This window comes from Dipodomys merriami, unplaced genomic scaffold, assembly GCF_024711535.1.
Source record: "Dipodomys merriami isolate MVZ:Mamm:240054 unplaced genomic scaffold, mDipMer1.0.p SCAF_16, whole genome shotgun sequence".
Taxonomy (NCBI): Eukaryota; Metazoa; Chordata; class Mammalia; order Rodentia; family Heteromyidae; genus Dipodomys; species Dipodomys merriami.
In genome coordinates, this window is record NW_027202937.1 from 2267527 (window position 1) to 2293033 (window position 25507).

At 43.6% G+C, this 25507-nt stretch overlaps 1 protein-coding gene across 4 annotated transcripts in view; it reads right to left on the reverse strand.

Moving 5' to 3' along the window:
* Positions 1-3159: 3159 nt before the first annotated feature.
* Runx2 (RUNX family transcription factor 2) overlaps positions 3160-25507 on the reverse strand; it is a 178376-nt gene continuing 156028 nt past the window's right edge. For 3 of the 4 annotated variants that reach the window (XM_070023619.1, XM_070023620.1, XM_070023622.1), the window contains 2 exons: positions 9249-9314; positions 3160-7419 (listed from right to left, as the gene is read on the reverse strand). In XM_070023619.1, coding sequence (XP_069879720.1) covers positions 6941-7419; positions 9249-9314 — 545 coding nt within the window. In that variant the 3' untranslated portion in view covers positions 3160-6940. The remainder of the gene's footprint in view (positions 7420-9248; positions 9315-25507) is intronic. The other variant, XM_070023621.1, reaches the window with a different exon arrangement.

Genomic DNA, 25507 nt, shown 5'->3' on the forward strand with positions numbered 1-25507 from the left:
AACAATTCAGGCAAAACCATGCTGTGCCAAGCACATTTATGTGACTGGCAAACCTCGCTTTTCCTTGAGTACATGTTCAGGTGCTCTTTCCATATTTCCAACCCTCCTATATATATACATATATATATATAGTTACACACCCATATAATATAAATATATATATATATATACATATAGTTACTCATACCCATACACACACATAAACACATGCCACACCTTGGCATATTACTCCATGCATCTTTGAATGGATCCATTTCTTTGCTAAGTTTTGATTTACAGCCTTTAAAAAGTCCATTTCCAAGGCCTCTAGGTGAAATGGCTACTGCCCAGAAGACTCTGGAAATTTGTGAAGAAATTAATCATAATGCCTAGTTGGTGTGACAAGGAGGGAGAGGTTCTTCAGAGGTTAAATGTGATTTCCTAGCCAGGTACCTGTGGCTCGCTCCTATAAGACTTGCTACTCAGGAGGCTGAGATGTAAGGATCATGGTTGACAGCCAGCCCTGGCTGAGAAGTCCATGAGACGCTCATCTCTAATTAACTAGCACAAAGCCAGAAGTGGCTCTGTGGCTTAAATGGTAGAGTGCAAGCCCCACAAAACACACACACACACACACACACACACACACACACACACACACACACACACACACACACACACACACTATCAGTTCCTATCTGACCTTTCTTAAAAACTTTTCTCCAAGGGCAGGGAGAGTACCAAATGAAGAGCAGATGCATAGATGAGGGGAACTCTGCAGTATACCTAGGCACACAGCCCCAGAGTTGGAGATGGAGCCCAGATGGAGTTGGCTGATGATCTGCATCTTCACAGCACCAATGCATGGACGATTCTGCCCCCTTTAGAACAGACTCACAAATCAAGTACATGAGGCCACCTGGGATTGCACAGCGTGAGCTGGTGATGTTCACTAGAACTGCAGCTGTCAACTGAAAAATTTAGACTACAACAATGTGCTCCTAACTCCCCTTCCATAGGATACCTTGTATCTTATAGAGCCCTAAAGCATTCTTTCCTAAGGCCAGTCTCTAAAATGATTTTCCAATGGCTGGGCCTGGGGTGCTCAGGGTTGACCTGCTGACCTCTGTTGTGGCAGATGCAGAGCCGGCCTCCAATTGTACAGTGGCCCTTGGCTGTGTCATTACTCTGCACTGCTTGCTCCCAGAGTGTCTGAAAAAAATCATCTCATGATGCTCTGTGAGAACCTGCTCTCCCTGAGACAGGGCTTCCTCGACATCCTCCCTTGCTCGCAGACTGTTTTCAAATCCTATAAATATAAACATGTGGCTCTTCCACCACATCTGTAGATAATAACTTCAGGGGTTTCCTGTTTACATGGCAATACCCATCACCCAGCCAAACAAACTCTGTGACAGAGAACCAAGGTGTTTATTGGGCCAGTCTCGGCTGGGACCGAGTTAACAGGAAACACCCACTCTCACAGAAATGTCTGATGATTAAATATTTAGGACAGGAGGGGGCAAAAACGCTGGAGAAATTGCTTTCTTGTTCTTCCTGTCTTTTCAGTGAACAACAGAGCAACCATGATAAATAATGGTCAGCCAGTCCAGACCTAACAAAGCCCCACAGCTGTGCTATTCATCGGCCATACACCTCACCACACAGACAGAAGAAATGCAGACAGAAAAGCCCAGAGCCCCCTCACCATACATCCAAACCTCAAGGTTCCTCCAGTGAAGGAGTGGAAAAGGTCCACAGCATCCATTACTGGGCAGCTAGCTCCTCAGTCCTCTGTTAATGAGCAATGCATTCTCCTTTTGGCTCTACCAAGAAATCTTTATCTAAGAATGTATACAGAGTCTCTGTACAGTAGTTTTCAACTGATGAAGACTTTGGCCCCCAGGACATATCTGGTAATCCCTGGAGGTAGTTCTGGTTGTCGTGACTGGGAGGTACTACTGACATGTAATAGATTAGAGGCCAGAGATGCAGTTAAACACCTGTAGTGCTCAGGACAACACTCCCCCCACCCACTAATACATACAACAAAGAAATGCCCGATCTGCAGAATCAGTAGCTCCCTGGCCTTTCCATAAACCAGGAAACTGAGACCACCCTAACTGAGACCATGCTATTGGATAAAACTGAAGAAAGAGAAAAAGCCACTCATTCTGCCACCCTAGCTGTGGATACCTTGAAGCCACACAGATATTAAATTTGAGTAAATAGACATCCTGGAGGACTTGCAAATGGGTTCTCTAGACTAAGCTCACTCAGGTGCTTTTAGAAGAGCTCCTATTCCTAGAGGTGCACTGCTTCCAATATTTCTCAGAAAAGTCCAAAAAGATTAGAAATGTACAAGTCTTCTTGAAGGAAGCCCCAACACTCAGTATACAGAGCCAGCAGGGCCAGGGGCTAAGCTCCTCTGCCCCAGGTGGCCTCCTGGGTTCTCTTTTGGAATGGTGGTAAGCCAAAGCATGTATAGAGTACAGGATTATAACGAAAGCAACCACTCTACTAAGGCCCTCAACCTTATAGCAGAGGAGGGACTTACAGAAATAAAGTGGCCAAGAAAAAAAGAAAAACAAAACCTCCAAACTATAGTTACGTTCACGTAGAAAATGTCTAAGGCTAGAATCTTCTAGGCTAAAGTCCATTTTCACTTGATCTTGGGCTTTGTTTTACTTTATTTTCAACACTTTAAAGAGATATGAGAAGGGAAACTGAGTTCCTGCTCTATCTAGGCTGCTTCAGGTCTGCTGGCTGTAGCCTGATGAACACTGGCTGGACCCCATTCATAGTTCCAGAGATTTGAGTCCTGACACCATTGTGGTTGAAATATGCTGACTGGTCCTAGGATAGGAAGTAAGCAGCTTCACCCTCATATAAAGGATATAGAGGAAGCATGCCTTTCTTCAGGCTGACAAGGACACAGGGTCATGGCCACATTCTTCATCCATCCCTTGCAGCAGTAGAGCCGAACAAGAGAATCAAGTTAACCAAGACTTTCCTCCCCCTCACCAATCAGTCGGGATCTCTGCTCTCATCCCTCCCTCAAAATTTCTAAGAGGAAAAGATGCCCAAGCGCTGAGTGGAGGTTGGGGGCCATACTAGAAGAGAAACCGCGAATGAGAAAAGACCCAATGTACACACATGACAAAACCAAAAAAAGCCATTTTATTGAAAATTAAATTCAAACTTCAAATTAATATTACAATCATGAGGAGAAAAGAAATGCCAAATAATTCACTTTACAGTTGCAACATACAATACAAATAGTCCCTTTGAAGTTCAGAGTAAACTTATCCACAATCACACAACCTGGAGCACAAAGCAGGATTTGTACAATATGTGCACGGAAAGCAAATCTTGGGCAATAGCAATGGAGGCAGGGGGAATAAAAAGGGAAAGCTTGTATTTACACAAAATGCTACAAATATTTTTGTTCCACAGAAATCTAAGTATGGTAAAGCATATCCAAGAGAATGGAATTTTATTCAGAATACCTAAGAAATTACTGTAAGTTATGGTTTTGGCTGATATATTTCAAAGTACTGCATTTTTTTTAAAAAAGCAAACAATTATTTGTAAACATGAAGAAAACAGACAACTAAAAGTTCTCACATAGAAAAAGGTTTTAAATGCATTATCTTTTTAAGAACAACAAATTCAAAGTTTGGAAGAGTCAACTTTTATTATTATTATTATTATTATTATTGCTCTGTCAAATACCATAGGTATAATGATTACTTTGGCTACTGTTCTGTCTTGTCTTTCCATGCTCAGCTTGGATTCTGGGTGAGTCCCTTTCCTTAGAGTGGAGGAAATCCCTTTAAGCCAGCACACACATCTTGCAGTTCACAATGCAGAGTATCTAAAGGTATGGACACACTTCTCTTCTCATTTTTAAAGGTCCTTGGGGTGAGGCACCAGATAGCTTGAGGCAGACAGAGAAAGAGATACAGAGTAGGGGTGGGGGGAGAGAGAGCAGGAGTAGGAGAGAGAGGGAGGGAGGAAGGGAGGGAGAGAGGGAGAGGAGGGAGGGAGGAAGAGGGAGAAAAGGAGAGAGGGAGGGAGGGAGAGAAGGAGGGAGAGAGGGAGACGGAGAGGGAGGGAGGGAGGGAGGAAGAGGGAGAGAAGGAGGGAGGGAGGGAGGAAGAGGGAGAGGAGGGAGGGAGGGGAGGGAGAGAAGGAGGGAGAGAGGGAGACAGAGAGGGAAGGAGGGAGGGAGGGAGGGAGAGAAGGAGGGAGAGAAAGAGAATTTGTTCTAAATAATGTAACTACCCTATATGGGTTGGGTTGAGGGTAGAAAGAACTGCTTGAATTTTCCCAAGGAACATCCATATTTTAAAGTGTTTCTGGGTTGCTGCCTGCAGCCACTACAATAATATTCTGACACGAAAGCATCCCTCTACTCACTTAATATGTGTACTGTAAACTCTTTTAAAGCCCTTTAAACATTAAAAAATGTACAAAATATAGTACCTTTTCAAAAAATTAAATAGGGTGCAGCTGGCACTGGTGGTAACATTTTTATATCAATTAATTATAACTGAGATGTGTAACCAGACACTGGCTTTCTTTCTTTCTTTTCTTTTTTAGTGCTGCTGAAACCAATACATACCTTATACTTACAAATACATGGGCAGTGGCAAGCTTCAAGCTACCACAAACAATAAATAGCATCCATTACTACTTCCATCTTAAGAAATAGGAAAGTGGCTTGTTTATCTATGCATACTGGGTGTACGACCTTTAGAAGGCCAAGTGTTGTGTTATGTTTTGTTGTTTTCCCTTTCATGTGTACCAGCAGAAGTCAGGGTGAATTGTGAGGGAGGGCCCAGGTTGGTCACACCAGGTCCAGCTATTCCACAGCTGATAGCCTACAAAAAATAGGCTTGGGAAGGGCTAAGAGAGAAACGGGGTCTGGGAGCTGGCAGCAAATCTCCATGAAGTTCTGCTTAGGAGGGTACTGGGTTCAAATGAAGACATCCTGGCCTGTGGGGGAGCAAGGGATGGGCCCGGTGGTGTCATTACATGATCTTGGTTTGGATAAAGGATTGATGCTCAGGAACTGGCAAGGTGGCTCTGGGAGTGATCAAAGCGCTACTAGTGGTAGACCCCAAATGTCACCATCTCGTGGTTGACTTTGGCCTGTCCATCTGAGAAAGAACATGGTCCAAGATCCCCACAGGCTCTGTGTATTCTCCCATCAGTGGCCTGCTGAACTTGATTTCTACTTCGGAGGACCAGCTTGCCAGGACAATGACTTCATCCTGGTTCTCAAGATGTATGGAACTCATAAATGGGCATGCTGGAACTGTACAACCACGTTAAAATGGTTTTTAAGTAGAAATTCTGCAGCAAGCAGTCATGGAGTCTGGAGTAGGGCATGCTGGGATTCCCCTGGGTTCCTGTTGGGTAAGGCTGTGCTTTCCTGTACTGTACGTATGACTGGTCGTCCACCCACACGTGCAGCTAGAAGCTGATTTTTGTCCTCACTACGAAGCCTGGTGATTTAGAGTTTTGCTTAACTATGAAACTACTGAACTTTTTTTTTTTCCTGCAGTTCAAACAATTTACTTGTGCTTGTCTTTTTAATATGATGGGAGTCATAATTACCTGTAAGAAATTATGAAGCCACATCTCTCCAGCATTTCATGCTGATAAAGGGTGACATAAGTAATAAAGGACTGAGAGTAGTTCTTTTTTTTAAAAATCCCTAATTATTGCTTTAAAAGGCAAAGCTGTGTCAGAGGCGATCAAAAATCTGAAAGAACTAAACATAACATTTCCTTCATACATCACAAAAACAAAGTACATCTAAAATTATTTGGAGATGGAAGTGTGTTTAAAAAAAAATCACATTGTGCCTGAATGAACTGAAATTGCTTAGCAATATTTCAGGTATGGCTCTAGCCCACTGAAGAAATTTGTTATTTAATAAAGAGCACTTTTAGAGACCGAAGTCAACATATCAATACACTAAGAAATGTTTCAAAGGTCCAAATGGCATTAAATAATTATAAATATATCTTTAAAGTTATATGACCATTCACGTTAGCAAGTTACCTCAGATTTTACACATATTCATAATTTAAAAAAAAGAAAACAAATAACATACAGCCAAACTCAAACACTATCTATACCATAGATAGCTATAGTAAGGTATTGCCATTTTCAGTTTTATTTATAAAAAAAAAAAAAAAAGAGAGAGAGAAAAGAGAGGTGATTTTGTTTTTTTGTGGGTTTTGGGGGGGGGGTTAGAATTTTTTTGTTGTTATTGAATGGAAAGTGGCTGAAGTATTAAAAAAAATGAAAACAATCTATCCTGATCAGTATTTTGGAAGTAGGGGGGGAAAAAAACCTGAACTCAATAGTTCAAATGAGTACCTGCAGTAAGTTTGAAAGCAAACTTCGGAACGGTTCTTCGGGAGGATGGTGGGATGAGATGAGACGCATCCTCTGGGCCTCCCGTCCCTCCGGGTGCACCGGGACTGGCTTTGTAAGCTGGTCCTCAGTGCACTGCCCGCCCCCCCCAGCTGCAACCACCAGGTGTGTGGTGTAGAGGAAGTGGCCGTGCTCTTCCTCCTCAGCCTGGAGGCTACCTCTCTGAATTGGCATAGGAACAGACCAAACGACGACACCTTTTCCCTTGTTTGTTCCTTTGTGTAAAAACAACAACAACAAAAAGTACATCTTAAATAGTAAACAATCTGAAGACCTGATTATGATTGTCTCTTGTGAGCCTTCTCAGCATCTACTCTCTTAGGGTTGTAAGATCATGACTAAGCGAGTGGAGGAAAAAAAAAAAAAAAACCTCTTCTAGGAAATAGGCACTTTGTAGATAAGCTAGTTGATATACATATATATTCCCTCTCTTTATATATGTATATATCCACACACTGTGGGCCGTGCATGGGCCTCAGCTGCCCAGCTGGGCCACTGTTGAGGAATTTCAATATGGTCGCCAGACAGATTCATCCATTCTGCCACTAGAATTCAAAACGGTTGGGGAACTGCTGTGGCTTCCATCAGCGTCCACACCGTCATTCTGGTTAGGCAAATTTGGGTTTAATAGCGTGCTGCCATTCGAGGTGGTGGTGCACGGCGGAAGCATTCTGGAAGGAGACCGGTCTCCCCCGGGCACCATGGGGAACTGATAGGATCCGGAGGAAGTACCATAGTAGAGATAAGGTGTGCTGCTGGTCTGGAAGGGTCCGCTCTGGCTTTGGGAAGAGCCCGGATAGGGTGGTGGCAGGTAGGTGTGGTAGTGAGTGGTGGCAGACATCCCGAGGGACATGCCTGAGGTGACGGGCGGGGTGTAAGTAAAGGTGGCTGGGTAGTGCACTCGTGGGTTGGAGAAGCGGCTCTCAGTGAGGGATGAAATGCTGGGGAACTGCCTGGGGTCTGAAAAAGGCCCCAGTTCTGAAGCACCTAAAAATTGTAACAGAAGATGGGGAGGGGGGAGAGATCTGTAAATATCAATTAAAATAACGAGAGAATTTTTACAAGGAAAAAAAAAAGAAAACTTCTAGTTTCCCCCCAAAAAGGAACAGTAAGTCATAAACAGACTTCCAAATGTACCGTCTTTTGCCAGGTCGTTGTTTTTTTTCCCCCACCCACTGTACAATTTTACTACCTCGACATTCATTCTTCACCCGCACAGAATCCCATGCTACCAGCTCACACTGGTTCATGCACCAGCCTTTAAACATTTATTGATACTTATTTATTTATTTATTTTGGCTGGTGGTAGGGCTTGAACTCAGGGCCTGGGTGCTGTCCCTGAGCTTTTGCACTCAAGGCTAGCACTCTACCACTTTGAGCCACAGTGCCACTTCTGGTGGTTCATTGGAGATAAGAGTTTCCTGGGCTCTCCTGCCTGGACTGGCTTTGAATTGCGATCCTCAGATCTCAGCCTCCAGAGTAGCTAGGATGACAGGCATGGGCCACCGGCTTGATAATTTTTTCCTATCTCTTTGTTTCTTTTGGCACTTCAGGTATTTGAAATGAAACTTTATAAAATCCAGTGATTTCATTTTCCTTCACCCCACAGAAATTCCAAAATAATTCGTCCATTTGATTATTGATACTTCTGGTGGCACAGCTCCTTCATCAATGAAGGGACATCAAAAAGACACCCTAGCTCATCCCTGCCCTTTCTTTTAGAACCTTAAAAAACACTTGTTGTAATCTTTATTTTTAGCAACAATAAACTCCACTGAAACTTCAATATAATCTGAGACTACCTAACCTCCTTAGAGGAGAGGTTAGCCTCAAACATTCTCCCTAGTGTCACAACTTAAGGAGCAGGTTTGGGAAAGAGGACAGTGGAGGAGGACAGGAGGCCTTAGCACCGTGGCGATCACTGCATTTCAAGTCTTCATGGGTGTCACAGGATGTGATTTAGGTCTGGTGCCCACCACAGCTTTTGCAAAAGGCTCTTTGCCTATGGGATATTAAAAAGAGGGCTCTTTACTACCTACCTACCAGGCCTCTCCTTCCCACATGTTACAGAAAAGTATCAGGTCAATTTTAAAACAGTGCCTAGAGGGCAAAGATGGTTCCCCCCCCCCCAAAAAAAGGAGACATCCTTTTAACTTCTCAAGCTATCCATGTGACACCCTTAGCAGACACTGCTGGGGGCTAACGTACAAAACTACAGTTACAAATGACCTCAGGTGGAAATTCATTTTCCAAAATGCATAAAACTTGTCACTGTGATCTCTAAAGACTGGGTTCATTAGGCTTTTCTAGAATCTACAGAATTGTGACAAGCCCTTTCTGAAAACCAGTGTTCTTTGTTGAGATTTTTGATCTCATGTAAAATCCTTCAATCGTTTGGATAAGTTTGATTTCCTATAGCTTTTAGCTGTAAGGGTTAAGTACTTAACAACTCTTGAAGGCCTTAGTGAATGGGTTAGTTCTTTGGCTCAAACTTTGCTGGGCCTCTCTTCTCAGATACCATGCTGTTTATTAAAGGAAGACTCTTAACACTTGTTTCGGAGGTACTGATTGTTCATTTTTGTTAAAAGGCACATTGCTTACAAACCTTCCCAAAACTCTAGGATTAAGTGCCACATGTGCATTTGTAGAAAAAAAAAAAAGAATGAAGGAAAGAAAAGAAAAGTGACTGTTTAAAATCAATGTACAATTAACAAAACTTTTTTCCCCCCTCACAAATTGGACAGTACCAACCAGTCCAGCAGCCCAACCCAGCCCAGCCCTGCCCTGCCCAGCCCAGCAATTGGGAAAAGTCTCACCTGCCTGGCTCTTCTTACTGAGAGTGGAAGGCCAGAGGCAGAAGTCAGAGGTGTCTGTGTCATCATCTGTAAAATGAGGGGATGAGCTCTAAGTTCCCTTCCAGCTCTCGTGGTCTAGGACCACGACCTCAGAGACAGGAGGAGAGACAACAGCCCTTGGGGTGGGCATTCCCAGCCCTCAGCAACAGCTTCCCAGAACCCAGAGTTCCATCTGCAGAAGGCCCAAAGCAAGTGAGCAGTCTCTGATACCAGAAGCAAACACTTTCAAGATGACAAAACAAAACCAGTGCAGCCAGGCAGTTACTCTAGGGTTTTTTTTTTCAATTTAAATAAATCTCTCTCCATCCTCAACTTGCCTCTCCCTAACCCCTCCCCAAAGCAAAAAAAAAAAAAAAATTCTGACAAGTTCAAGTTGAAAAATGTGGAAATGGTGAGCGTGACACAATCAGCAATGAAGGCGAGTGAAATGTAACATCTCCCCACCCAATGTGGATGCTCTTTCTTAAACAATGAGGACATTACTACATAAAGGCCACACATGGTACTCAGTAGGCGGTCTCCCTTCAGAGCATCGAGGTGAACTTGAGTTGGCATAGTTAATAGTTATAGGCAGGTCACTTCGGTATGTATTAGGTTCAGTACTCAGAGCACATGAGGAAAGCCAGAATAGCACGAGCAATTTAGAACGGAAAGGAGTTGTACTTAAAATGTCAATGTCTGCCCTCCACAGAAGCACAGGGTTCACATAGATAGGCATGTTCGTGTTAAAAAAAAAAAAAAGCTTCTCACATGTATTTGTACTTAAGATATACTGCAGTAATAATTAAAATTCCATATGGTTTCATTTATTGTGATGCAGAAACCTCATTAAAACATTTTATGTGGTCCTGCCAGTAAATTCCAACATGGCTGGGCTCTGCCACCCGATCACCCCTCCCCTTCTCTATGTCTCTATTTTCCCTGATACATTTTGCTGATGCCTTCATCGGCCATCACAGGCCAATGGTTTCTAGATGCTAGCTAATACCACATAACATTCTTCTTTCAATGAATGAACTCTGCCTGTGGTTAAATAGAAGACAACCCAACCAAGTTCAACTAGGTTTACAGTATTTTGACAACTCACTACTGGTCCTGAGACAGTAATGTGTTGAGGATTAACTCTCTTTCTCTCTCTGTGCCAGTACGAGGGCTTGAACTCAGGCCTACATGCTCTGTTTTGGCTTTTTCACTGTAGGCTAGTATTCTACCACTATAGCTCCCCTTACAAGGTTAACTCTTTCTTGAAGTAAAGTGGACATTAAAGGGATTTTAGGATAATTCTGATAATTTACAAGCCACAGAATTTTCTGTAATTTGCTCAGTCATTTTAAGTTATAAAACGTTTCTGAAACACCTAAAATATATTGTACATGAAAAAGGATTAACAATTCATTCTTTCTACAATAATGTATGGTGGAAAGGGTCTCTAAACTTAAAAGGAAAGAATATAAATTTCTTCTTAATCCACAATTTGTTTATAATAATGGTTACAGACACAACTAAAATAACTAAGTGCTCTTTTTTGAATAGGCTTGCAGCTGTACTTCTATTTTCTATTTTATAGATGAAGTCAGGTTTTCTTTTAACCTCTTTTTAGGAGATTTAACCTTGTCTCCTAACTATTTATTCTTTTGGGTCCCTACCCACATTCTAGCCACAAACTTAAAAGAAAAAAAAAACAGAACTGAGTATCAACTCAACTAATGAGTAGGTAAATTTGGCTATTAAAAGAATCTGCCAGCTGGGCCCCAGTGGCTCATGCCTGTAATCCTAGCTAGCAGGAGACTGAGCTCTGAGGATCGTGGTTAGAAGCCAGCCTGGGCCAGAAAGTCTGTGGGACTCCAATTAACAACCAGAAACCTGGAAGTGGAGCTGTGACTCAAAGTAGCAGAGCCATCGCCTTGAGCAGAAAAGCTCAGAGACGGGGCCCAGGCCCTGAGTTCAAGTACACAATCGACCCCCCCCCCCAAAAAAAAGTCTGCCAGATGAAAGCCTAGAGGGTTCTACAAGTACTGATACCCCAATCTAAAGTTATAAATGTAACCCTAGGCTTCCTAATTATCTCTGTAATGTTCCTAGAGCCCAAGTTCCCCCATAGCCAGTTCAAAACTCCTGACACTAAAATCTACTGAATAAATAAAGCGAGAAGTGGTTTGGAGACTTTTAGAAAATAGCAAGAAACAGCTTTCACCAATCCCCGCTTCCTGCTGTTCTCCACGTAGCTCCTTCATGTACAAACACAGTAAGTCACATCCTACAACTGCTCGGCAGCTGACAGTGCTACCATCCACACCACCTCTGCCACCTCTGCGGGGTTCAAAGTGGCATGTGCCTACATTCAAGAGTGCCCGGGGCCAGCAGGGTAACTGGAGCCCCAGGACGGTGCATCTTCCTGACTGCTGGCTGGACTCCACCTGGAGAAATGGCGTGATGGTGTAAAGTCAACCTGAATCAATATGGAGAATGCAATATGTAGGTGAATCTTTACAGAAATAATGACTTCAACAAGACTCTGTATTGCCACCCACCCCCTCCAGTGCTGCCACCTACATCTCCTAACACATCCATGTCCCTCTCTCTCCTGCTGGTTGGGGTACTCTGCTGGAAAAGTCTAAACTCCTCATTTACTTCTAAGATAATTCTAATCTAATCTCCAATGGGATGCTGGAATCTAGGGAAGAGAAACCAATCCCTCAGGAAGATAGGGCTTGGGGCAGGTAGAGCTAAGATTACACAGACTGCTCTGAGTTCTAACAAAGGACAGGCAGGAGTGGCACTGTGGCTCAAGTGGTAGAGTGCTAGGTTTGAGCTGAGTTGTTGAGGGACAGCGCCCAGGCCCAGAGTTCAGGCCCCAAGACCGACAAAAACAAAAAACAAAAAACAAAAAAACAACAAAGGACAGGTAGGCTAGAATCCTGCCCTGAGGATTCTGCTTGAGATGATCACCAGTATATATATATTCATGTTAACCCCTTCTCTCTCTCCCTCTCCTTGCCTCTCCTCCCCTCCTCCTTGTTGCCTCCACTCTCCTTCTCCTCTTCTCTCCCTCCTTTCTTCGTCTCTCTCTCTCTCCTCTCTCTCTCTCTCTCTCATGATAGAAATGTATTTGCCCAAACAACAAATACTTAAGTAGACTTTAATGGGACCTACATGTTACTCTAATAAGAGGTACCATGTTACTCTAATAAGAGGCACCATTCCAGGGTTACAACTGGCCACTCCTCTTGGTTTTGTTGTTAATCTAATCTGCTGAATAATGAGCAGTTCGTTCATTGCTGGGAGCACAATGTGAAGGAAATCAAGGTCAAGGGTTTGATCCCCTCAGGATCTGTTGGCTTCCCTACAGATGTGCCTCATTCCAAAGCTGCTGTCTGCACCCCTGGCTGCAGCCAGACAGCTTGCAAACAAATGTAGTTGTCAGGAAGAACTGAAAGAACTTGCTCATTAAAACAGCAGAAGCAGCAGTTTTTCACAGCCTGATATACCTAGGGGAGAATATATTAATAATGCCCATGAGGCTCCAATGAAAATAAAATCAGTGTTAAAAGTAAGAAAAAAAATGTAACCAGGCACTGGTGGCTCACACCTGTAATCCTAGCTATTTAGGAGGCTAAGATCTGAGAATCTCAGTTCAAAGCCAGCCTGGGCAAGAAAAACCTGTGAGACTTTTATCTCCAGTCAATCATCAAAAAACTCGAAGTAGCACTGTGGTAGAGCACTAGCTTTGAGCAAAAGAGCTCAGGAACAGTGCCCAAGCCCTGAGTTCAAGCCTCACGACCAACATCAACAACAACAACAAAAAGCTTGATCCTCCCTGCAAGATCTGTGGGAGAAAAGGAGATAATCGCTCAGGTTTCGGGGATTTTTAGAGCAAGTGGAAGGTGTACAGGAAAACAAGATAACCAAGATGGGGGAGGGATAAGAGAGAACCTCTGGGCTCCTCGGGGCTCCTCTAGCCTGCAGTCCTGAGCAGGACATCTGCACTGCTTTCTAATGCTAACTCCTTCTTGGCTCTCTCTCCCAATCAGAGAGTGTGCTGTCCTCTGTGGCTTCTCCATCTCCCCTTCAGGCCTTATTCACAGTGATTCTTGGCATTTTTACATCTTTAAGATCCGTTTTACTATTTAGTAACCCCTCCATAAATAATGGTTGACTGAAAATGGGCAAGGAGATCCTCAGAAGGAAAGGAAATCGGAATTTGAGGAGAAGAACGGATAAATGTAATTGTCACTTGGAGGTCTTAGCTGGGAGGTGGCAGCCAGCTACCTGATCCACAGCAAGCAGCCTAGAGTGTCTGTATGTCCCCGTGAAGGGCAGGGTGGGACAGAAGAGAGGAAAAAGGGCCTGGAATCAAAATAGAACAAACATCAGCACAGTCAAAGTCCTCAGTCCTCCTCCTTTTATGCAAGCACAAAAACGTACAGAATGAAAAGCCATCATACCTCTCAGCAATGAGGTGCTAACTTCAAAGCTTCACTGGGGCCTTTTAAATGGCGGAGGTTATTGCTTCGGCAAATCTCAAATAAAACCCAAGAACTTTACTATAAGCCTCTCACGGCGTCCTACCTACTGGAACACAGAACACACGAGGGCTCAGCACTGAGCTCCTCGGGTAACTACAACTCTGCTCCCCCTCCTACCGCCCTGCCCTGGCTGCCCCTTTCCAACTGTTCTCTCGTATAACTCCCCATTCCGCCTCGGTTCCAATAGCATTTATTTTCTGTATCACCCTTTGGGGCCTCATATGCAACTCAGTTGAGGTATGAGCTGTTTCTTAGACTTCTCTCTCCAGCCCAAGTCAGTTTTGCATGGTAAAGGAGTTCCCTGCCTCTCATAGCCCGGCTCAGAAACTGGTGCAACTGAAAGAACTTCCAATGAAAACAATATGTTGGTGGACAATTGGATGGAAAAATGAACACACGAATGAGTCTAGGGATCTGTAACTGCACAATGGCTAGCACATTTTTGACACATGAAAAACAGATATTATAACTATGAGATGATGCCAACGTCCTATCTAAAATGTAATTCATACACATCCCATACCTATAGACCCTCGCAACATTCTCTTTAAAGAGTGTTCAAAGCCACTCTCAGTCATCAGTACACTACTTGTCCACCACAGACGGTGCCTCACAATCAGCATTTGCCACTAGTAGATAGATCTGCCCCTGGTTTACTACCAAGATTATTCCCACTTCATTCTGGGGAACTGTCCTGGCCCAGAGCCCATATCTGTGTGCAGCTCCATTCTTGGAGTCCTGGGGGAAAGAGATGAAGAGGGAAAGGATCAAATCAGAGGTGAATGGCTCCTCAAAAGGCTAGCACAGTCATGGCACTTTGCTGAACTCATACTTCTGAATTCCCAGATACGTGTACACAGCCCGAATCTCAGTCATATCAGTATTATCGACAGGGGCCAGAGGTGGAGTTCAGCCATGAGTAGACCTCAAGTTCCATTCTCAGCTTAACTTAGGGAGAGAAGGAGGGAGGGAGGAAGTTAGGGAGAGAGGATTGCCGTCCCAGCTGGCTCAGGCATCAAGTGAGATCCTATCTCAAAAATAACTAATGCAGAAGCCGGGCACCCGTGGCTCATGCTGGTCATCCTAGCTGTCATCCAAGCCCCAGGCCTGACAAAAAAATAACCAGTACAGAAAGAGGCTAGTGGTGTGGGTCAAGTGGTAGAACACCCTGAGTTCAATCCCTATTATCACAAAAAAAAAAAAAAAAAAAAAGAGGAGAAAGGAGGAGAAGGAAGTGGCAGCAGCTCTGAGCATGTTCAGAGAACTCTGGGCCTGGGCGCTGTCCCTCAGCTCTTCAGCTCAAGGCTAGCACTCTACCACCTGAGCCACAGTGCCACTTCCAGTTTTTCGGTGGTTAACTGGAAATAAGAGTCTCACAAACGTTCCTGTCCAGGCTGGCTTTGAACCATGATCCTCAGATCTCAGCCTCCTGAGTAGCTAGGATGACAGGCGTGAGCCATGGGCACCCAGCCATGGGTATCTTCACTATGCGCACTCAGACTTGTATGTATATAAACGTTACCAATCCATTATTTTACTTTAGAGGCTTTTTTATTTTTTAACATTAGAAAAACCCTTCTCTTCTGTTCAGCCGTCTAATATAGTGCTGAGAAAAGACAATAATTCAGAAAATTGCTTAACAGATGAATACCAGCAAAATCTCTTATTGGCAACAAGAACCAGGTAGAAAGGCCACAGAGACATCATCCAAAAATCAGGACACACTCCCTACAAAGTATTATATTCTCACAGTGACACTTTAATGAGTTTTCTATCAGTGTTCTAAATTTCCCTGGATGTAGCCCTCATGTTAAAGAGAGTGAGCAAATAGTTACCACTAAGCTAGATTTAGTTTTAATTGTTAGATATTAAGAAAGTATATCATATATGGGGAAATGTAATAGAGCATTTGATAGGGGAAGAAACAGAAAAATAAGAACTTGAAATCATTTTTTTTCTTTTTGAAGATAGATACTGAAATGATTAGCAAACTCCATAGTTTTTCAAAAGGAGAGTAAGAGATAGAAAGAGGGGGGGTACCTCAACTCTCCAGGATAAATTTTTTTTCATGTTGTAAAGAATTGTATTTTTCCACTGCATTTTCACAAATCCTGAAAGAGCAGCTGATCCTAAAAGGTTAAGAAAGCGTGTGGTAATGAAAGAAAGAAGGGGGGAGAGGGGATGAGCCTCCAACCATTCCTTAAACCCACCCAAATGTTAAGCATGGTGCTAGAATAACATATTTCCTTTTTGTGAAAGGAAAAAGAGCCATCAGTAGCTGTGTGTGTGTGCGCACGCGCACGCGCTTGAGCACACACGCGTGCACTTGCAAGCCAGGATGGAGAGTTACAGAGGAGGAAGGAGCCAAAGGAGCTAGTGGGAGGGGGGAAAAAAGAGGAAAAGAGACGGAGAGATCTTGCTAGGCCTTGATTAGGAACTTTTTAAATCCTAGGAGGGTGGATGGTCTTTGAAACCAGATCCGCTGCAGGAAGGACGCCAGCACCCAGGACACCGAGTCTTTCCGAAGGGGCCACCCACAGTGTGGCGGCGGCGGTCATATGACTGCTCTCACATCCTGAAGCCATTTCCAGCCCATGCACACACGTCTGTGCTCCCATTTACAGACGATGGGATATATTGGGAACACACATATGGAAACACTTTCAGAGAATCAGTTTCCATGAAATTCATAATGAACCAAGTGGCTTCAGATGTGGTTGCGTTCCTCCGATTAGCCAGGAAAAAAAAAAAGGGGGAGGAAAAAAAGGGGGGGAGGCAAATCCACCCTTTCAGCCCCTAGTTCAGTTTCAGAAAAATTAAAAACCACTAATGACTTATGGCTACCAAAACATGGAGCCACAATTAAGACAAGAGGAACTAGGAAAATGAGGCAAGAGAGGGCTTTAAAAATAACAGCTTCTCTATCAGGAATCTTATCTCTGATGGGGGCGGCTTTCCTGTGATGGTATCTGCCTAGGGCAGCATAATTAATTTTCTGACATCCTGGCAAAATGGAGTGCGCATGTACACAGGAGTGGGCGGGCAGAAGCGGGGAGACGGGAGGGAGGCACGGGTACGAGACAGACTCTTATTTGATAACATATGTGGCCAATTAAGATTATTTTTTAAATTGTAACTAAATGATAAATTGGTCCTAAGTAAATCTTTCAAAAATGCTTGAATTTAGAGAGAGGCAAGCCTGGTATTTTCCTGTGGCCTTTGCTAGTGGCAACCTAGACTCTATTAAAAGCAGAAATTTATGAACTGGTTGAGATGTTATATGTTAGACACCAAAACCCAACTGATAGGAAGGCATGAAATACAAGAAGGGGACAAATGGAGAGGGTTCTTATGGGGAAATATTTAACTGATACTCATAACTTAGCACATTATTTTTATATTAAAATGAAAACAGATTATAAACTTCTCATGAGTGTGTAGGAAACACAGGAGATGTGATCATCTTCACCTTAGGAGAATTGTGCGAGCACACAGGGAGAGAGGTGTGGTAAAGGAGCTCTGTGTTTTCCTCTGCCCTTTGAGGTACTTCAATAGGAAATCCAAGCAGCATTCTTTCAAGCTTGGTGGCAAGGCCAGACCCATTGTGCAGGAATGCTCAGACTCCAATTTGCCTGATGGTAGGCTGGAACCAGACCTAATGAATGCCCAACCACCAGGCTTTGCCTTTCCCAAGCCCTATGAATCCTCTAAGTGACTTAATGCGCACACCATCCAATAGGTATTAAGCAGAGATTGACAGGAAAGAGGGGCCAACCATGCAGCCAAGTCTCCATTGCCAGGGCTGGGCTGGGCAGAGGGGCTTTGCTTCTCCATCCCCAAAGCCCATCTTACACTGTGTTATTAACCACCCTCATCAGGACGACAATACCACCCACCCTATGTTAAGAAAGACAAAGGAGCTCAAAGAAGCGAAGGGATTCCCTCAAGGTTATAAACTATCCAATAGTGGCTGAGATGTGGTCCAAAGGCTCCGCTATGATGCAGGGATCTGGGGGTCATTTTCAAGTGAACTCTGTCCGACTGGTCAGGGCCAATGGAGTGCCATGATGAGAAAGAAGGGCTCTGACTGACCCTTAATGATAGCTGCAAGGACGGAGACGGAGACGCGGGGATGGGATGTGGAAGGGGTGACTGATGCCTGCCACCTATCGCCCGTCCTTGATCCGGCCCTGGAGTTCAAGCTTTGTTTCTGCCACTGGTGTTCTGACTGATGTGAAGCAAGTCACGTTTTGTGCTCCTCAGACTGCCTGACTCTAAGTGCGGAGCACCTCCCACCTCTAAAGGCGTGTTCTTCCTTCCCTCTTACCAGCACTATTCATAAAACGTCAGGTCCTGCGAGGAACTGCATGCATTGAGCTCTAAGTCCTAAAGTACCTGCTCAATGATGCACACACCCAACTCCAAATCCAACCAAACTCTTCTGGAAGGACCCTGACTGATGAAAACACGCTGTCACCATAGGAAAGAAAAGGAGACTAGGGCAGCTGGCCATCACCAAAGCGAACACCTCCGAATGCACACTGTTGTCTTTCCACATAGTCTGAATTCTCAGCTTCCCAGTGCAGCCCTTCTGTAGCCAAGCCCCACCCAGCCTCACACAGCCCCACCACCCAGTCTCCCATCCATCTGGGTCAGCAACAGGAGAACTCAATGCCAGGCAATAGCTGACTCCATGACAAATCACACAAAATCTGAAAGGTTTGGGGCATGGTTGTTTTTTTCTAATTTAATTCTCCAAGACAGACCTCAAAAAGCATCTTGGAATGGTCCCACAGGGCTCAGGCCATGCTGTCTCAAACTGCCTGGTGCCTCGGGGCCTACTTCGGAGTAGGGTGACCAGTGGCTCAGTCTCTGGAACTCAGTTCCAGGAGATGCCTCTGACTGGGATGACCACACAAGGATCGCTTCCTGTCCCAGGAGGAAATGAAGAAGAAGGAAGAAGGAAGACCTGCTTTCACTGCTGCTGTATTTTACAGGCTCGCCTGGACTCCTGAATCCTTTCTCTGGACATTTTGGTCTGGTCATGACTGCTTGCCTGGTCTGGGACTTCACGCCTTGCCTTTTATTCAGGTGTGTGTAATTTTCACTCAGGTCTATGTCTAGATCCCTCCTTTGAAGGAGACACAATCTAGTCCCAATTTCCCTTCCCATATTTCTCTCTTGTTCTACTTCTTTAGGAATTCTACAGTCCTGGTGAAATAACCTTTTGCCATTTTCTGTACTGCCCAGATTTTTTTTTTCGCCTTCATTGCCTTAGTCTTCATTATTCATTTGGCCATTAAATCCTCCCCTCCTCTTGAAATTCTAAGCAGCCTTTAAAAATCTATCTCACGCTTTCCTTCCTGGGTGTGCCTTCACATATTCCTGCTTTACTGCCAGCAACCTCTCCTTCTCTGTATTTATTTCCTTCTCTATTTGTATATTTCACAAAGATGTGGAGGAGCAAAGATCACTTTATCACCTCTATCTGTCTTTATCTATTTATTCTACAGTACCAGAGACTGAACTCCCCAGCGCCTCACATTGGTTAGCCAGGCACTCTACCACTTCAGCCATCCTCCTAGCCTTTACGCTTCTATTTTGCTTTTCAGATAAGAGTCTTGTGCTTTTGCCCAGGCTGGCCTTGGACTGTAATCCTCCTACCTCCACCTCCTGAGTAGCTGAGGAATATGGGTATGTGCTGGTCCTGTACTAACCTTTGAATTCCTTCACAATGGAAAGTCTGTTCTACTTCTTTAAAGCCTGTCTTAGCCCCTCTTGGAGGAATCACCCTAAAAACATTTAAATGTACACAAAGAAAATAAAATGATGGTGATACCAGACTGGGCCCAAATTCTATGTGTCTTCTAACTTCTTCCTATACATCTAAATTATCATCCCAGGCCTACTCAGCCTGTGAGTAGCACCTGAGCTCAGAGGGCTCACTCAAGTTAGCCCCAGATCCACTGCCAGTTTCACAGTGCATCCCATGCTACGACCTGTGCCTTGTCTGTCCCCTTATCCTACACACAAAATCTGCTTCTAACTTCAGTCCTCGTGAACAATCAGGCCTCACATCAATGCTGACTCTCAAAAATAATAATTAAATTAAAAGATAGCATCTCACATTTTGTTCACTGCTTTAAGTTTTCCCAGTTTTACAAACATCTGGCTTGATCTTCACAAAACATCTGTGAGGAAGGCACAATAGGTAACAGCTGACAATGTAGCTTTGTGGAGGAAAGAATGCCCCTGTCCGTCTCCACGACAAAGACAGCAGTAGAGCTATAGTAAAACTGTTGGGTTTCTGATTGGTGGCCTTTTCTTTCCCACTAGACTTAACTAGTTAGCATCTCCTATTTTTACATAAATTGAACTTCTTTTTATTTCTTTCAAAAGCAGGGGATAATTCAGCCAGGTGCAGGGACGTGCAAGGGTAATCCCAGCATTCTGGAGGCTAAGACAGAATTTCAAGTCCAAGCCACGCTATGCTAAATAGCAAGACCTTGTGTGAAAGGAAAGGAGGGAGGGAAGGAGGGAGGGAGGGAGGGAGGGAGGAAGGAAGGAAGGAAGGAAGGAAGGGAGGGAGGGAGGAAGGAAGGAAGGAAAGAAGGAAGGAAGGAAGGATTCAACTAATTTTTTAAATGTTGGTTGGTGTGACTTCTCAAGCTGGATGTTTAGCTCCAATGACACAGGAAACCAAGCCTACCTACTATTGAACTGAAAAACTGACTTACTTGGAAAGTGTTTCTTTCTCTCTGTTGCTAGGATCTAACCTAAAGCCATGGACGAGAGTCTCCTTACTCTCCTGAGACAATGTTCCTCAGGTAACTCCTGAATCCAAAAGTGGTGTTACAATAACTCCTTCTTCTGACAGCCTCAGAGTTTTTCCACTCAAGCCCTGCACACAGAATTAACTCGAAACTTCTGCAAGAAAAATGTCCCTTTTAGAGTTTGATTTGGCATCAATTTCAAAGAGCTGTTTGTATATTGTAGAATATGTAGAATTTCCCTTTGATTGAAACGTTTTCTTTTAACAATGGACAAGAGATGATTTCTCTTCTGAATGATTTAAACAAAAACAAACACATCTTAGTTACTCAGAGCCTTGTTCACAGAGTGCAGCTTTTGAGAAAGCAAAGAGGGGGTAGAATCAAGCCCTATTGATATAGATTGTGAGACATTTAGCAAACGCTTTCAAAAGGCCACAATCAAATAGTGAAAACTTCTGTGTTGTAGGAAATCAACAAACACTAGAGCAAATGGAGAAAAAGGAAAACTAGAAGGAGGGCCCCTTCCACTTTCTCCTTTGCCTGGTAACATTCTTCAGTTGATCTGCCTCTCCCCTCACCCCTCACCCCCAGAGGGATTTCATCTCAGTATTAACTCCTGGTGCTATAGCAATAAACTTGCCACAAATGGACATTCTCAACATCTGTTTGTGGCAGCTCCCAGACTCCTTGTATTTCTTTGGGACCTGAAGCCCTCTGTCTCCCAAGTGTAAACAGACACACCCAATTATGTATTAAGGTGTCTGAGAGGAACTACTTGTTTTGATGGCAAAAAAAAAAAAATTAAAAAGGAGGGCCTGGCCTGGCAAGGCTATGGAAGGAAGGCAGAATGCGTTTACAGCAGCTCCAGTAGCAGCTCCTCCAGCAGCGGAAGCCCTCTGCCTGCCAAGGACAAAACCCAGGTCCTATTTTTCTCAGCTTGAGAATAACATCCACGAAGCCCACTGCAGATGTGGACCAAAACAGCTGGTAACTGGTCCAAAGTGGGTGGCACTGTGGCAGGACAGGGCAAAGCCTATTTGATTCTTTGACTCGATGTGAAGGAAGTAAAAGTAAATTTCAGGGTTAAAAAGAGGGAAAGAAAAAAACAAGACAAGGAGACGAATCCAGGTTGGATTTCCTGCTTCCTCGGAAAGGGAAAGAAGAATCATGTAGCCTATGAAGAAGCAGCAGGAGAAAATCATCCTAGAGTGTTGGGCCAGTAACCAGAGCTGTGGGCTCTGGTTCCAGCCTTGTCCCCAACAAACAGGGCGATGTGGGTGGAGTCTCACCCCTCTTCCATCCCTGACCAAGAGAAGAGATGTGATTACATCATCTCCATGGGTTTTCCAGCTCTAAAAGTTGAGTTCTACTACCTACATTCGACAATGCTAGGCATTCCAAAATCATCATCATAAAGTTCCTTAATTATAGATTAAGTCTAGGCTGACCCAATCTGTCTATGGGGCTCTGGCAATTCTGTATATATGAGGCACCATACGTCAGAGGTGCCACTGGTATCAGGTGAAGAATGTTTAAAAAGCCCCATCTTCGGACTTTAATTAACCTTCCCATCAGAATTAATTTCATCTTGACATCTTTCGCAGTTGTTTCTATTATGGGTAGTTCTTCTCTGAAATACTATCCAAACCTTTCATTGTGATTACTAACAGTAGTCATAGTTTTCTGATGTGATCTGTTCTACAGAGAAATCTACAGTTTCTGGCTCTAATTTAGAATCACAGACAACCAAAGCATTATGTACCTTAGACAACATTGAACTCAATTAACTCAGTTCACACATGAGGGAACTAAGACCCACAGAAGGTCAGTCACCTCCTCAAGAACCCAGAGGTGCATCTAAAATTAAAAGAAAATTTCCTCAATTCCCAGCCGAGTGCCATGTCCAATTCACTGCCAAAACTGAAAGCACAGTGGTAGATTATTATGTCCCAGTCCCCAGGCCATGGAGGAAAGGTTTTCCTAATAAACCAAACCGACACCATTTTATTGAACAACTGCCATTTCATCAGTGCTGGGTTCGATGCTCCCTTGAGATGCATGTCCAGGTTCAAATGCTTCAACCGTGTGCTAAACTAGAGATCACCTTAGGTTTCGTTAATCCCTCAGGGGATTCCTGTGACACCTGCCAACTCTAAGGTCACAGAACCACTTTAACTTTCTGTGATAACTGCAGAGATGACAGAGCTCACCAGAACCACTTTAACTTTCTGTGTTAACTGCAGAGATGACAGAGCCCACCTCTTTCCTTGTGGGAAGATCAATTCTCCATGAGCCTTTGAGACTCACTGAGAAGGTGTAGTTTGGGAGGTGAAGGGTTTGTTTTCTTAAATGTTGACTAGCAAAAGCAATGATTATCCAACTTTTTCCTCCTTTCTCAGCCTGTTTTGGTTTGCTTTGTAGTTTTTGTTTAGCAAAGGTTCTTCTTAATTGTGTATGGGTTTATTGTGACCACATCAGTGGATTCATTATTGATTTATCATGAATCACTGCTCTCCTTGGCAGAGGGTGGAGTGTGTTTATAACCATCATTATATTTGTTGTTATTATTCCATTAACTACAGCGTTACTACTAATTACCACAGGGAGCTGAAGCAGGGAGCATTTTGGTTAGAGAAAGAGCAGAGAACTTGGGGATGCTGCGCATTGGCAGAATACTTGTGTAGTAGTATGTACAGGGCCCTGAGTATGATCTCCAGTATTCCCTCAAAATGAAAAGAAACAAAAACACTGGTCTTATCCCAGCCACCCATGGTTGGCTAGATTTCTAGTTTGGTCACTTAATGTCACAGTCTCTATAGAAAAGATATGACATGTTCCTGTTTAGAAAATTCTTTGAGGGATTTAGGATCAATGTCGCCTGTGCAGTATGTTTTATCTACATGACTTTGGATTTGAAAATTCATTGATTTATTAATTTAGACAGAATAATCATTTAAACAAAGTCCTAGATTTGCCTCAAGCCATGCCACTCAAAGTCAGACCAAATTTAGTAATGTAGGCCTTCCTATTTGGTTTTCCAGAAAACAAACAAAACAAGTCTGAAAAACACTCCAAAATAAAGCATTATCCACAAATGAGTTAGAACAATTTGCATTAGAGTGTGGTTACTTACATCTTAAAAGAAGAAACATTTAACTTGTTTAGTTACCTTTTGTTTAAAGTTGCTTTTATCTAGCTCTTTCTACATAGTGGCAAACCTTCTTAAAGTACCATGCAGTTTCTCTTTGCTTTCTCTACCAACAGGGATTGATTAGTACTTCCTGAGAAATCAATGCTCAATGAGTTAACCATTTAATACTAAGACCTAGTGATTTTGTGGGTGCTGTTTTTCCTGAAAAAATGCATTGCCTTGGCTGATATGAGCTGATATGACAACAAAAACCAGCAAACAAAACATGCCTGCCAAGAATACTTACTAAATGTGGATGCCATTCTAAATTCAGTGAGTAGATAAATACATGCATATGCGCATAGGTGTTAAAGCACAGAGCTAGCTGTGTGTGTCAGCCAGTCAGAGACATTGGTAAATTCCATAATACATCATATGCTGGGATCATATTTGTATGGAATAGAGGTTACGGTACACAGCAATTGTCATCAGTCTCCCACGGGACCCCCTCTCCATCTACATCAGCCAGTTGTTAGAGCCATAGCATCAGCAAGCCTCAAACAGGAAGCACCAACGGATGGGCAGCCTCTGCTGTAGAAGGCAAGTTCTCCCATGAGCATCTACACACGTTCAGAGCACTGAAGATGGACCGGCAGAGACTCAGAAGAGGATTAGGAAGTTAGTTAGGCCTTTGGCACAGAGGAACTTTCATTCTAGCTGGAGTTCTGGAGAGAACAGAGGATTGGAAGGGTAGGTAGGGCCTTATTCGCCCAGGGGAGTTTTTCAATCTACTTGAGAGAAGGCAAAATATATCTTTTCATCATATCTTTCCCCACATCATGGAGCCACACACAAAATAGGTAATTTTTTTTTTACAACATAATTGTTGAAGCACTCAAAGCAAAAAATTTCCTATAAGGGATGGTTCCAAGATGGTTATAGATGTGAACTGCTAGAGTAGAGAGACCAGACAAGGTCTCATGCCACAGATCCCGAGTATCTTTAGTTTACGCTGGCCTCCACATACGCTAGCATCAGTTTTCTGTTGTCGCCCAGATGAGACTTTTCAAAGGCAGAGACCATGCCTTCTCTATCCCTTTCATCCACTTCCTGTCTCTACACATTGTGATAGATGCTAAGTATCCGTTCAGTTGGTGGGAAATGGTTACAATGAACTAAGGAAAGACAGCCCACGTAGGAAGGAATATAAGAGGCTAGTAATAGATCGCATGACATTATTAAAACACAGAAAGTTCTTAGGCAAATATTATCACCTGAACTAAATGAGGTAAAACTTAACAAGAGTAACCATGAAGTGTCATACTTGGTTCTATAAGGTGTAAAAGTACAAAGGAGAGATCTGGGCGCCAGCAGTTCACACCTGCCATCCCAGCTACTTGAGAGATTGAGCTCTTGAGGCTTGAAGTTCACATCAGCCTGGGCAGGAAAGTCCCTGATACTCTCGTCTCTAATTAACCACCAAAAATGCCAGAAATGGAGCTGTGGCTTAAGTAGTAGAGCACTAGCCTTGAGCAAAAAAGTTTATGGACAGTGCTCAGGCCCGGAGTTCAAGCCCCAAGACCAGCACCAAAACAAAAAGTAAGTGGAAGAAAGGCGGACTGGCAGAAGTGGCAATTCCTGGAATACAGTGTGATGTGGCCGCCTGCCCCTGCAGAGCCTGAGCACAGGCACTGCTCTGGACGGAAGACATTCGAGGGACACTGACAAACTACAGTGTATCCAAGACAGGCGACTAGGGCAATGACATAATATGAGACCACATCTCCCAGG